The sequence below is a fragment of the Harpia harpyja genome, chromosome 11 (assembly GCF_026419915.1).
Source record: "Harpia harpyja isolate bHarHar1 chromosome 11, bHarHar1 primary haplotype, whole genome shotgun sequence".
In the NCBI taxonomy this organism is placed as follows: Eukaryota; Metazoa; Chordata; class Aves; order Accipitriformes; family Accipitridae; genus Harpia; species Harpia harpyja.
In genome coordinates, this window is record NC_068950.1 from 32,009,462 (window position 1) to 32,022,958 (window position 13,497).

A 13,497-nucleotide genomic window follows, 5' to 3' on the forward strand; every position below is an offset into this window, starting at 1 on the left:
ATATTTAAAATAAGTGAATTGAACAAACTGAAATTATCAAAGTCAAACCTCAGAACAGGCTGGGGGATGGGATATAGGTAAGAGCTGGAATTGAACTCAACAGAAGATTTGTTTTCTTTTTTCAGCTACTTCATGGCTTTGCGGGAGAGGCATTGAGCAAGTCTAACACAGAAGAAATTTCCCTGGCTTTGAAAGCCCTTGGGAATGTAGGACATCCAGCCAGCATCAAGCACATCAAGAAATTTTTGCCAGGATATGCAGCTGGTGCCTCAGATTTGCCACTCAATGTCCATGCGACTGCTGTGATGGCCCTGAGAAACATAGGCATGAAAGATCCAAAAATGGTAAGGAAACAAAGCTGCCTCCTTTGCACTTATGATAACCCAACACAAGGCTGCTAATTGGTGATGGGTGATGAGGGGATAGCAGACTTTTTTTTTCAAATATATGTGTAATATATTGGGGGTTTTTTTAAATACTTAGCCATTCCTTAGTTGGCATGTCTTATTCCTTTTGGCATTAACCTCTAGTATTTCAGACTGCAACAAAAATCCCATTAAAAGGATACATTCATTATCCTGTTGTTGAAGACAAATCAGTATTTCCATTGCAAACATTTATTTTCCAAGGACATTAGACAGAAAGCTAAATTATTGACCAAAACATGCTTAGTGCTACTTCAACTTTGGTATGTGAGAGAACCACAAAACAAGCTTTTCAGAGAATTGACATTTAATACTGAGTGTCACATCTAATCGTAATTCAAGACCAGATCTTATTGTAAATAGATACTAGAGGTTTGCATCCTAATTACAAATTTACAGACATTGTGTGGGTTTAAGCAATAAACAGAACATTTACTAAATGTGACTTTTGTCCCTGAATGAGATAATGATTAGATATCCCATACAATGGTTACACAGGCATACTGTTATCCACCACAGACATCACTTTACAATCATTTTTGCCTTAAAGCAATCTGCTTCTAAAAGGAAACCTTGCATTTTCAAGATTTTTTTCCTGATATTGAAATTTTTTTGTTTTATATAAGTCTATTCTTAATACAGAAAGTAAAATAAAAGCTTTCACTAACTATTCTCCTACTAATCTGTATCAGTTTTTTCCATTATACTCATTTTTTGCATGTGACTCCCAGTTTGAGTGCACATATTGATCCACAGACAATAGTTTGCCAGGGTATGCTTTCAAGCAAAAGAATAAAGAAACAATTTACTAGAATGCAGGAGCTAGATGGGGAAAAGCAGAGGGGAGGAGCGAATAGCAAGGGTAGGAGTTAGGGTATTTGCTGCAGAAGAAAAAAAGCCAACTTGGTGTTTGAAAACAATGCTGTGTCTCTGATTGCCCTTTGGCCTGGCTTTCCACATGTGACCCAGACCACTGTTTAGTTCCATTTTCTATGCATTTTCTTCAGAGAAAATTGATCTGGAGCAAGTTAATGACTGTGACTGGATTTTTCATTATTCAAAAACCAGTTTAATGCCTGGTTTGCAGCTAGCTGCACACCCATATATGCATTAAACAGACTTAATACATGGTCTGTCTTTTTTATTGTTTAATTTGAAAAGGTAATTACATTTAGAAAGAGGCTACTGCATCCTTGTCACTACTTTTCCCTTGGTATTTGATAATGAACATATTCAAATTAATAAAACCAATCAGGGTGTCTCCAAAGTTTGTTGAAGTTTTCTGGGTCAGACTTTTCATTAGAGAGCATGGACGTGCGCTGTCCCAAGCAGGACAGGACTGTGCAGAGGGGCTGCCAGAACAGTGTTACACCATCCGCATCCATTTTGAAGTTGGGGTCAAAGGCTTCAGCACAGCTTATGCAAAGGCTCCAGTACAAAATTAGTCTTGATACTGAATATTGCTGAGGTCAAACACATTGGTCACAAGTAGTACTGTGGAAATTACATTTGTTGCATAAACTTTCGGTTTTAAGCTGCCTACATGGCATAGAGATTTCTGGTGGTAAACAGAGTTTTATTCATTTCATTTTTATTCTATTATTTAGCAGAAAGGGCCCCAGGAGATCAAATGATTTGAAATAAGGCATACCTTTATGGGTAGGGATAAGTGATCACTGAAACCACTTCTCAGGTATGTAACGGATCCATGAAATCTCTTTTACCTAGAGTGGTTATGCTACAGATATATTTTGCTATAACTCAAAAAGGGATAATAGACTTGATGTAGAAGTTATCCAGCAAAGTTCCTTGGCTTTGATTGTGTAGGAAGCCAGACTACATTACCATAATGCCCCTTCCAGCCCGCAGACCATGAAACCAGGAACACCGTTGCCATAATAATTAAAGAATACAAATTTTTACTGTACTAGTGATGAAGAGATCATTGACCGGTGCCAAATGGTTATTGGCAAAATGCTCAAACATACTGTAAATTTGAGTGTATCTATCATTTTCAGGTCCAGGCTATTACCCTTGAGATTTTCCTGAATCACAAAATTCATCCTCGGGTCCGAATGTTAGCTGCAGTGGTTTTGCTTGAAACCAAACCGGGTCTTCCAATACTGATGACATTAGCTGATGCTGTGCTGAAGGAACCTAGCATGCAAGTAGCAAGTTTCATCTACTCTCACCTGAGGGCCCTGGGTAGAAGCACAGCTCCAGATCTTCAAGTGATGTAAGGCATATCTGGATCCCTTCCCTAGATGAAAAACTTGTTGCAAACTGAGTTGTTAATGTGCTCACCGAATTTTTTCAGGGCTTCTGCCTGCAGAATGGCTATCAGAGTATTAAGTCCCAAATTTGACAGATCTGGATATCAGTTCAGTAAGGTTTTCCGCTTCAGTATGTTTAAAGGTAAGATTCAGAAGATTTTGTAGAGAAATATGTACAGGTCAGTGTGTGAAAAAAAATCGTACAGTATGAGAACCCAGTTCTCCTAGCCAGCTGGTTAGCTGCATGTTGTTCCTCCATATTCTCCTATGTTCAGTGAAAAAAAATATAAAAATCTCAGGCTCTGCATTTGGAGAGTGTTTAGGTCCCTGTGTGTTTTGCATTGTACACTGCCAGCATGAAATTACCAGAGGGCTTGTGGGGCTCTAACCCTCCATTTTCATTAGCCAGTGAGGCACATGCTCCTGTATTAAATGCCGTAGTCTCAGCGGTGCTTAACAATTTCATACCATTGTTCAGCACCAAACAAACAGAAGGGACCTAAATTATGGCTGAAGTGGATTAATTTCTACCGGTGCTGAACACCTACAACTCTTGCTGAATTCAAATGTGATGCTAAATACTCTTCACCCCAACAGTAGTGCCCAGTGAAACAGCAAACTCTGAAAACATTCAGATATGACAATTAATTGCACCCATGAGCAGCGAACTCAGGCTTATTGTCTAAAGATTTTTCTTGCACCTTCCTACCAGGATTCTTTACTAGAATGAGCAGATCCATGTATGGGATCTCAAGGCTGACCAGTTACATCAATGGGAGTTGCACATAAAAATGTAGTCAGAATGGGGAGGGCCAGATTAGAAGACAGCTCTTGCTGGGCCAAATTGTAGCTATTTCTATTTTCCATGTATATTATTTTTCTCAGTAGAGATTTTTTAAGCAACTCCCCTATGTAAATGACCATGACAGCCTCAGTGATTTGGCATATGTGGCTGGCAGACTAGGGAGATTATATCTACAAACACAGTCTTCTTACACATGCTGTTTATCTAGGAGGACTTGGATGTTTTTAGCACTTTTGTTATTCACTGGTAGATGTAAAGATTCTTTTCAAAGTAATCAATAGAAAAAGAGACTCTGAAACGTCTGAAATCCACAAGACTTTTGTAGATCTTATTGTTGCCCTGCCCCTGTTTCATGGTTTTTACATGACCATTTAATTGCTCTACAATAAAAATAAATATAATGCATACCACAACCACCACAGTAATATATGAGACGCATGCTTGCTGCCTCAGAGATGGAGACAGAGAATGCCCAAAGAAATACAGTCACTAATATGCACTGTGTGAACTTTTGTACCATTTAAAATGCATTCAGGGAGATAGATAGAAACTTTCCAGTAATATGCAGATATGTGTTTCTAGTTTTAGGTACTCGTTTTCTTCTCTTATTTTTGCTTTTAAAACGAAGCTGCCTGAGTTTTCACATAGTGAGAAAGAAGGGTGCAGTATGCGTGAGGGTAGCTGGCAGAAGGCTATGTGAAATGGATTACTTTGTTCTGGCTGTAGCCTGGAAATGTGGCACATCAGTGAACTGCTGTAACATCTTGGTGAAGACCAGTGTCAGAAATTTGTTTACCATGCATATGTAATATTTAAACCTCTCATCCTGAAGAATAAGGAACAAGATCCTTTTCTCACACATGCTAATCTTAGACTTGGATAACTCAGTTAGCTAAATGAAGTCAATCTTCTATTACACTGGTGTGGGAGGAGGATGCATCCTCCAGCTTTCTGATTTGGTTTGTCACCACTAGCCACAGGTGAAATGTGTTTCAGCGAGTCCATTCTGGAGGAGTTTCCATAGTGACGGCTGTAACGCAGTACCTATTTCCTTGATAAAAACAAAAATGTGCCCTCAGCATCACAGATCTTTGTGGTGCTAGATGCTGAATTTTTAATGACAGGCAATAATGCCAGCTGAATCTATCTCTAATCTGGAATCCGTCACACATGGCCACCACAAATAGTGCTTCATGCTCTACACGCTGCTACTGAAATCAAAGGGAAGACCCAGGTTCTGCTCAGTGTGAGGACTGACAGAATCTGACTCTCAATAGGCACAGATTCATGTAATTAAATATGTGTCCTAACGTTCATAGGTACCAAAGACTGCTTTCTTTGATCACAGATTTTTCTTTCCCTCTTCCTTGGGGCAAGACATTTAGTCAGATATATGCAGGTGCCATCACACTCTCACAGTGAAGTGGCTAAAGTGCATCATCTGACTATGTCAGTAGGATTTTCCATTGGGAAATATTTTCTTAGAGCATTAGTGCTATGTAATGCCTGAGGTGTGGAAAATACCCCTGCTCCCTTCAAGTCAATGAATTCTGTATAATCATTTAACCATTTAAGAGCAACTCTACTTATTAAGTATCAGTAAGTACCATGGGGTTTTTTAACTAACAGTTTTTGTGGGTTAGAACACAAAAAAGAGCCTTAACAAATTCACTAGAAGTACCATGCCTCATTCTAGTTTCCAGTCCATGCAATCTCAAGTCAGCTTATTAGTAATGTCCCAGTGTGGCATCACTTTGCTTTTTATTTTCTATAGGATCAGCATTAAAATGTGAGCTTTTGTCATCTCTCCTTGCTATCTGCTGAAGGTTCTTCACTGATTCCTCTGCCATCCATTGGCTGGCATAAATACCTGTATTTTGATTGTAGGAGCTTCTACTGAACCATGTATGTTGTAGGTAGATAGTGCCTAGCACTTTGGGTAGCACAGGAGCTTCATACAGCAAAACAGTGAAGGTAATGTAGTGAAATGCCAGTTCATACAGACTTAGACTAAAAGTGGATTGCTTTTCCAACAGACTGTTTCTCAAATACATGAAAAGTTGGAATCTGTCCTGAGGAATTAGAAATCAAAATTAGTCCCAGATACAAAACAACTTAGCGTGAGGAGTAAACGAGGGTGAAGGACCATCCAGCCGTGAGGAGTAAACGAGGGTAAAGGACCATCCAGATCCCTGTCTGCACATATGGATTCAGAAGAGAATGGGAAAGTGTTGACTCGCAAGTGAGATGTTATATGAAACACAGAGTGTGGCACTAGAGAAGTAATATGGGCATGAGTATTCATAACGCCCCACATTTATGAACCAAGCAATAATCTTTTCTTTAACTTTTGGCTAAGTAATTTATGAGAATTTAGGCACTCCTTTTCTGAAAAGAGGTCAAAGACTCACTCCCTCTCATAATGTTTGAAAATATGTTTCCTACAATTCATCAATAATTTCTGTACAGGTACTGATATTATTGGTCTCAATCTTCCAGGGCTCTGCAATTATCCTGGCTGTACTGGACTTCCACAGCTGATTTCTGGTGATGCTGGGATTTAATCAGTATATGGTGCCTATGTCTAACATGAGGATAGCAGAAATTTAACATAGGGACTCCTAAAATAGTTTCCAGTCCTCCAACTGCTGTAGGAAGATAAGAGAGAGGAGGGCTGAAAGAAAGGAAGCACAACAGAGATGCCTACATATCATGTCAGCCTTGTTCCTCTTGAAACCTATGGAAACTTAGAAAAGCTTGGGATTACTTGAACTCAGAAAACAGGACTGTATAGACCTGTGCCAAGACTGGGAAGAATATTTGACTGTGCTCTGTACTGATTATCTGTATCTAAGAACATTATAGATGATAAATCTAAAGCAGAGAAAATAAATAGACACAAATTATGTTTGCTTAAAGTTCACTCAATAGTTAACAATTATTTAACAATTACTGCATTTCATGTAAGGAGTTACAACATTTGGAACTAGATGTATTAAATTGCCTCTGAGTCATTTGAGAGACAAATCTACATCTCACCATCTGTCTTTATAGGACATCTATATCACTTTCACTAAACTATTAGCAAAGGATGGCAAATCTGTTTTCATTTCTCATCCCCTTTGTCAAGTTGCCCTAAACGATGTCTCGGAAAAGCATTTCATAAGCTGACGTTACAGAATCTGACCGGATGTAAACGATATAGCAGAAGCAATTGGAAAAATAGCATAACCACAATGCAATGAGCAGGGGTCTTGTAATTTTGCCCATTAATAGTTCAAAAATGCAGAATATTCTGTTTATGACTGGTTTATAACATCAGTTTTATAGCTGGCTTTTCTGGCCTTTCTCGTATCATGCTGTATCAGTTGAATTATGCAATTAGTAAATTGATACAGTCTGCACACTGTGGCTTTAAAAACTAACTGTGTTGTGTTTTACTGACTATTTCTCTTCAGAGTTCCTTATGAGTGGACTGGCAGCTAAATATTTGGTATTGAATAATGCGGGCAGCTTAATTCCAACGGTGGCAATGTCCCAGCTGCGGACACATTTCCTTGGAAGAGTGGCCGATCCCTTGGAGGTAATTGGGTCTACCCACAGTTTGCCCTCTCATCCCTTCTTACAACCATCATCCAATTGACATTTACACTTTACTTCTTCCCACAGGTGGGAATAACAGTTGAAGGACTGCAGGAGATGTTTGCTAAAGGTTACTCTCCTGACAGGGACTGGGAGACTGACTATAACTTCAAGGAAATCCTAAAAACGGTAAATTCTCAGGGAAAAGAAAATCTCTAACATATTGCTTCCCCAAAAGTTATGAAGAATCAGACTTTCTTGCTCTTCTCACACAGCTCTCTGATTGGAAGGCATTCTCCAGTGACAAACCTTTTGCATCAGGCTACTTGAAGATGTTTGGCCAAGAGTTGTTCTTTGGTGGACTTGATAAAAACGCCATCCAAAATGCTTTGCAGGTATCATTTTGAAAACACCACCACCCAAGCATCAAAAGCTTTAAAATACTGTTTCTTTCACACATTCTCTACCTTTTTTTAACTTTTCAATTCAAGAGGGTCTTTTGTCTTTAGTATTAATCAAGGCAAATAAGGTCAAGCTTTGATCAGGATTAGCTATAATCATTGCTGGCAGACTTTTCCCTGAGGCATAGTTAATGACATAGATCATGATATTCAAGTTCTGCTTATTTAGACAAGTTGAACTCTGTAATTGCAGGCATGGTATGGACCTGACGAAAAAATCCCTTCGATAAGGAGAATAACCAGTAGCCTTCAAAGTGGTGTAGGGAGGCAGTGGACCAAGGCTTTACTGTCCTCTGAGATCCGTCGTATCGTGCCCACCTGCACAGGGTTCCCAACGGAGACCAGCTTCTATTACTCTTCTGTCACAAAAGTGGCAGGAAATGGTAATGTATTTCAAGTCTTGACCAAGACAAACATGCTTGTCGGGATTAGGGGGGGATTTTTAACACTTTTTTTGCTTTCTTTGTAATAGTTCAAGCACAGATTACACCTTCTCCAAAGTCTGATTTCAGATTGACTGAGTTACTAAATGCCAACATTAGGCTGCGATCCAAAATGAGTCTAAGGTAAATATTTACTATAAAATAAAAAAATAATATTTCCAAGTGAGAGAGGCCATAAAAATTCAACAGCTGTTTACTGTCTGAACATTTTACCCTAATTCTACATTTTCAGCATGGCTAAGGAGGTGACCTTTGTAATGGGGATCAACACACACATGATCCAGGCAGGGCTGGAAGCACACACCAAAATGAACGTTCATGTACCTGTCAATGTCGTTGCCACTGTCCTTATGAAGGAAAAAAATATCAAAATTGAAATTCCACCATGTAAAAATGAGACTAACATAATTACTGTAAGGTAAGACATGGCACTTACTATCTTTCTATGTAGCAATACAGAGTCTTTCCAAATAAAACAGAACATTTGCTTAGGGATCTTTTCTTTGACTGACAGCTTGGGTAACTGGCAATTATTGGTGTAGTTTATTTATTTTAAATGAAGTGATACGTACCAAAGCTTTGCTTGAAAATATGCATTACTTCCTGTGGTCTTCACCTGAAAATCCTCTTTAGGACCATCTTTCAGTTGTTGAGACCCATAAGCTGTTTGAAACATAAATGGCATAAAATTTCCATCCCATTACATATATTTGGACTGGAGACACTAGATAAGATATAAGCCAGCTGAATCCTATCAGTTATAACAGATAACCCATATATATTTGCATTTGGTGCCTCAAAGCATAGAGGATTTGGTGTTTCTTGTGTTTTTACCTTGTTTCGCTGTGGCTGCCATTTGTTTTTCTTACCTGTTAGGTCTACTTGATTTATTATCAGTGCATGCAATTACAATACACTCTGGAAAACTGTTGTAGCCAGATGCCAAACAAATGAAAACAGATGGAAATACAAGCACAAGAAGAGGGAGGAAACAGAAAGAGTATTTCCAAGGAATCAAAGCAGTAGACCAAAGCTTAGAAAACCTTCACACACACACATGAAAAAATACTGAGAAAGAAAAGCCGAAAATTCATCACAAAGGAAAAAGCATCACTGACAACAGAAATCAGCTATTATACAATCCACAGAAATGTTAAGTTTCTGCTGTAGGAATACAACCGTAACAAAAGAGCTCAGTTGCTTGATCCAGCTGCAATTAGCATTCATGGCTGCTGGCCCAGAGAAGCTCTGCAGGTCTCCTCAGTTTAGCCACCAGTTAAGCTAATGATTATTCTTTCTTGCCCTTCAATGGTCACAGACCATCCTAGCAGGCATTTGACATCACATCCTGCTCCCTAAGATGATTCCTCCACTCCATCAAATGTGATTGTAATCAGGTTCTCCGTGCAGAGGAGGGAGGGTTTCAGCAGTTCATAGAGTGAAAGTTAGCTACGTGTAAGCTGCTGGGGCACCACAGCCCAGAAGTTTTGTTCAGTTTCTTGTGAAGACCAGGACAGTGTGCTCCCAAGGTCATCAGGGACAGCAGGCACCTGCTCTCACTAGCTCTCACTGTTGGAGAGCGTGAGGCAGATATTAATGAACTCAATAAGGATGCTGAACAGAGAATATTGGACACTGATACAGAGTTTAGAGCCTCAAGCAGAGCTACAAATGCTAGCAGAAGGATCCTCCCTGCAAAGCAAAATAAAAAATATTTTCCTCCTTTGACTTAAGGGGAAATCAAATCAGACACAAAAAGGGTTAAATGCATTGCCAGAAAGCATAAAGCAAGTCTATGAGACGCAAAGGATTACAGCGGAGGAGTCCATGAGTTCCAGCCCAAGCCCTGCTCCAGACCCTGCAGCATTATCATCTATAAAGTGAAGTAGTCGCTCGGAAATAGCTCTATAATGCCAAGTATATGAGAAAGCTAATACTCACTAGCTAACTTTTAGCACCATCAATTTTTCTCCAAAAAGCATTCCTGTTCACTGTTACAAAACAAATGGTCAGTGGAAACCACACAGAGCAATGAAACAGCAATGAGTACAAGTGAAGGCAAAGCAATAACTAGAGAATGTAACACTGAACCACATCACTGAGGAGGTCAAAGACCAAGCAAAGTAAAATCTTAAAGGTATGAAGAGAAACTAGCAGGCATGATAGAGAGAGAAAGGACACATATATATTCTATATAGAATGAGTCAAAAATTTTAGTTTAACATAGACTTCCTCTTCCTTTTGCATAGATGCACCAAAGAATAAAGAACCTATTTATAGGTTCTTATAGAATATAAGAATATAAGAATATAGAATATAGGTTCTTATAGGTTATTATAGAATTCAATATTTTAGAGATATTCTGACACCTTCCCTTGTTAGCTTTAAATTCCCTATTTAAAGAAATGGTTTTAGAAAGCTATTGCTCTTTCATTTGTTTGTGAGCTCTGTTCAAAATATTTTAGTGTTGGGCACTTTGTCTTGATGGTCAGTGGGTTACCTTCTATAGTACCATGTCATTAAAGGTAGTCAGGATGTGATACTATTTTCCCCTTCATCTCTCACATCCAGACGCAGGAAGCAAACAGTCTTCAATAGCATTAAGTTCAGTTATATCCTACACACCACACAGGTTATAACCTGTCACAGCTGTGGGATTTATATAAATTTTCAGGAGCCGAAGAGAAACTCAGGTGAGCAATTGCAGACTGAAGAAAAAAAATAATAAAAACTTTGGTGATAGAGAGATTGCATTCCCAAGACAAATCATAACATTACAGACTCAACTTTCTTTATAGCAAAAATCAGAGCAAAATGATTAATCATACCATGGAGAGAATATATAGCATGTGTTTCAATTCAATCCTATCAAAGTTAAATTTAATTAAAAATAATAGTTATTTTTAAGGCTCTTTTAACATAATTATTTAGTATACGACAGATGGCTACTTAAACATACTTTTAAACAAAATTTACAGGAAGAAGTAAAAATCAAATAAATTTCAGGGAAAATTAGAGCCCTGTGATTAAAGTAGAAATACGGAAATCTGCCAGAGAATGCAAATATATCACATATTCATAATGACAGGCTACTGAAGTATATACATAATCTTGAATAGAGCCTGTATCATGGGGCTTTTCTGCTTGTTTTAACTGTACGATAAGCAGAAATTGCTTCACATGGGCATCTTATTTATAAGATGAATTACGAAATTACAACAGTATGTACAACATGTATACAGCACGTGTAGCAGAAAATGCAGAAGAGCCAACGTACGCTGTGAGCTCGCAAGGCAGCACAGCGTGTTTGGGGACAGAGAAAGGAAATGACTGGTGCTCCAAGTCTCTGTTTTTATAACACCTTTGCACCAAGGTCAGAAGGGCGATACATAGGAAAGGCAGAAATTTTCATTTCACCACACCAGAAAGAGAGCTAAAGATCTGGTTGGAGGATTGTCTCTTGCTTCTCATTTATTTAGATACAATGTCATGCTGTGCTTTAAAACCTGGGAAAATGGTTTTTCATTGAATTTTTTTGTTTTAAACAGACATTGAGCTCTTCTGTCCCCACGTTAGGGCTGTACGTAAGGCCACACTCACTGAAACATCAGTGGGCCCAACACAGCTGAATTGCTTGTCCCTTACCCCTGCAGTGAATTTGGCTTATACTATAGCACAGCTTCTTCTCTCATCCAAAAGTACACTAATACATATTGGAAAATCTCCTTTTTATTTTTTCTCCCTTGTGTGGGATCAGAGAGAACAGATTCTTTCATACCATAGCTTTAGGCCTTCTTTGTGACTGTTTTTCTTGTTAAAGCACCAGAGCTGGCTCTTGTAGCCTATTTTTACTGTGCCGTGTGATTCTGCAGACATTGACATGTGTCACCTGTGATGCAGCTACATTTGTCTGCTCTCTGTGCTCAACAGAGAGGAATCGATTCTCCACTTTCATTAGGTGGCAGGAGTAGACTATTGGCATAAAAAATACTAAAAAAAAATTGGAAAAGAAACCCCAGGGCTTTCTGCTTGGAGACCCAGCCTGCAGTTCAGTGGTCATTTGAATTATTGAATGGGATTAAAATAAAAGCCATTTCCCTTTTTGTCCCTTTACCCAGATGAGCCATCTGAAATGCAAGTTGATTTGTATTTTCTTTTATCCCCTCAGCTTGTTAGGGAGAATATTTTATTTCAGATTCCATTCTTCAAGGTTCTCCTATCACCCAGCGTGGAGCGTTGCTGTCATGTCCTTATCTAAAAAAAGAGAGAGATGGAAAAGAAAACAAAGCCCACAGGTGACACACGTTTTATTGAGGTGTTCCACATGAAGAGCAATTGTGTGCTTTACAGCGCACACAGCACAGTAGGAGCCTTCAAGAGGAAGAGAGGGCTATCAAATGAATACAAATTCATCTTTCAAATAGGTTAGATTGGAATTGCTCAGGCTAGTACAGTGTGGACCGTATTAAAATACAGACCATTTTGCAGACCATCTTTCCATTCACTGTCACAAAGGCCACCTCCATTGGCAGACCACAAAAGCCCTACCTAGGGCAAGCACATCAGCGTCATGCTTGAGAAACAGCACATGGAAATTTTAAGCTGGATGTTAGCACTGATAAACAGCTAATAAGGTAGAGTTAGCACAATGTTAATAGCTAAGGGAAATAGGTTTTCATCTCTCAAAAGTGTTCAGCATTCAAGATGTTTCTCTGACCCAAAACAAAACTCATACTTACCATAGCACTGTAAAAACTCCCATGAAGAACATGGGGTATGGAGCCAGGGGGTCAGGATATTTAGCCATGATAGTCTCAATCTCATGCGGCACCTTATGTGACTCATTCTGCATCCTGACTAATGCTCTTAGAGTCTGCAACACTGGAAACAATGTACTGAACACATTTACGTAAATAAGCTTTTAACCTTCCTACACATCTCTCTGTGATGTCTTGCCAAGCCATGGCCAAGCCATGAGTACCAGTGAATTCAGGTCAAGCTGGATTCACTTACTTTGATGATTTCAGGCTCCTTTCTTTAATTCTGCTTTAACAAAAGTTGCATATGAAACCATTCAGTAGCCACCAGTCCCAGGTTGTTTTCTGAAGTTATGACAGTATTTTCCCAAATCTAATGTCAAAGGAAATGAGAACTAAGTTTAGCAGTGAACACACAGAAGATGAGTTTAAAAATTTAAAACTCGAGAAGATCAAAATAGGAGACTCAAAAATTTAATAATGTAATCCACAGCCAGCCTTCTAAGTACACGGGCTGTTCTTCAAGGTGTAAGGCATTCGGAGATCCCATCAACTGCAACGCTTTTAACCTGTACATGTGATTCTAAAAGCCTAACTGAGCTATCTGCCCCTGAGATTGGTCCATGTCTTTATTCACTCTTAGCAGTCCTTGAAAATACAACTAACAGGAAAGATGCTGTAAATATCTGTAAAGCAATTTGCAAGGTATGATACTTGTTGCTGGGTACGTGCTACAAGGCGTTATTCAGTG

General features: G+C 38.9%; 1 protein-coding gene across 1 annotated transcript in view; it reads left to right on the forward strand.

Annotated features, from left to right (window-relative positions):
* Nucleotides 1–13,497, forward strand: part of LOC128148046 (vitellogenin-1-like) — a 43,343-nt gene that overhangs the window by 12,718 nt on the left and 17,128 nt on the right. Inside the window, exons 11-19 of the mRNA XM_052801441.1 lie at nucleotides 126–344; nucleotides 2,444–2,661; nucleotides 2,743–2,840; nucleotides 6,962–7,086; nucleotides 7,173–7,274; nucleotides 7,361–7,480; nucleotides 7,740–7,929; nucleotides 8,019–8,112; nucleotides 8,222–8,407. Coding sequence (XP_052657401.1) covers nucleotides 126–344; nucleotides 2,444–2,661; nucleotides 2,743–2,840; nucleotides 6,962–7,086; nucleotides 7,173–7,274; nucleotides 7,361–7,480; nucleotides 7,740–7,929; nucleotides 8,019–8,112; nucleotides 8,222–8,407 — 1,352 coding nt within the window. The remainder of the gene's footprint in view (nucleotides 1–125; nucleotides 345–2,443; nucleotides 2,662–2,742; nucleotides 2,841–6,961; nucleotides 7,087–7,172; nucleotides 7,275–7,360; nucleotides 7,481–7,739; nucleotides 7,930–8,018; nucleotides 8,113–8,221; nucleotides 8,408–13,497) is intronic.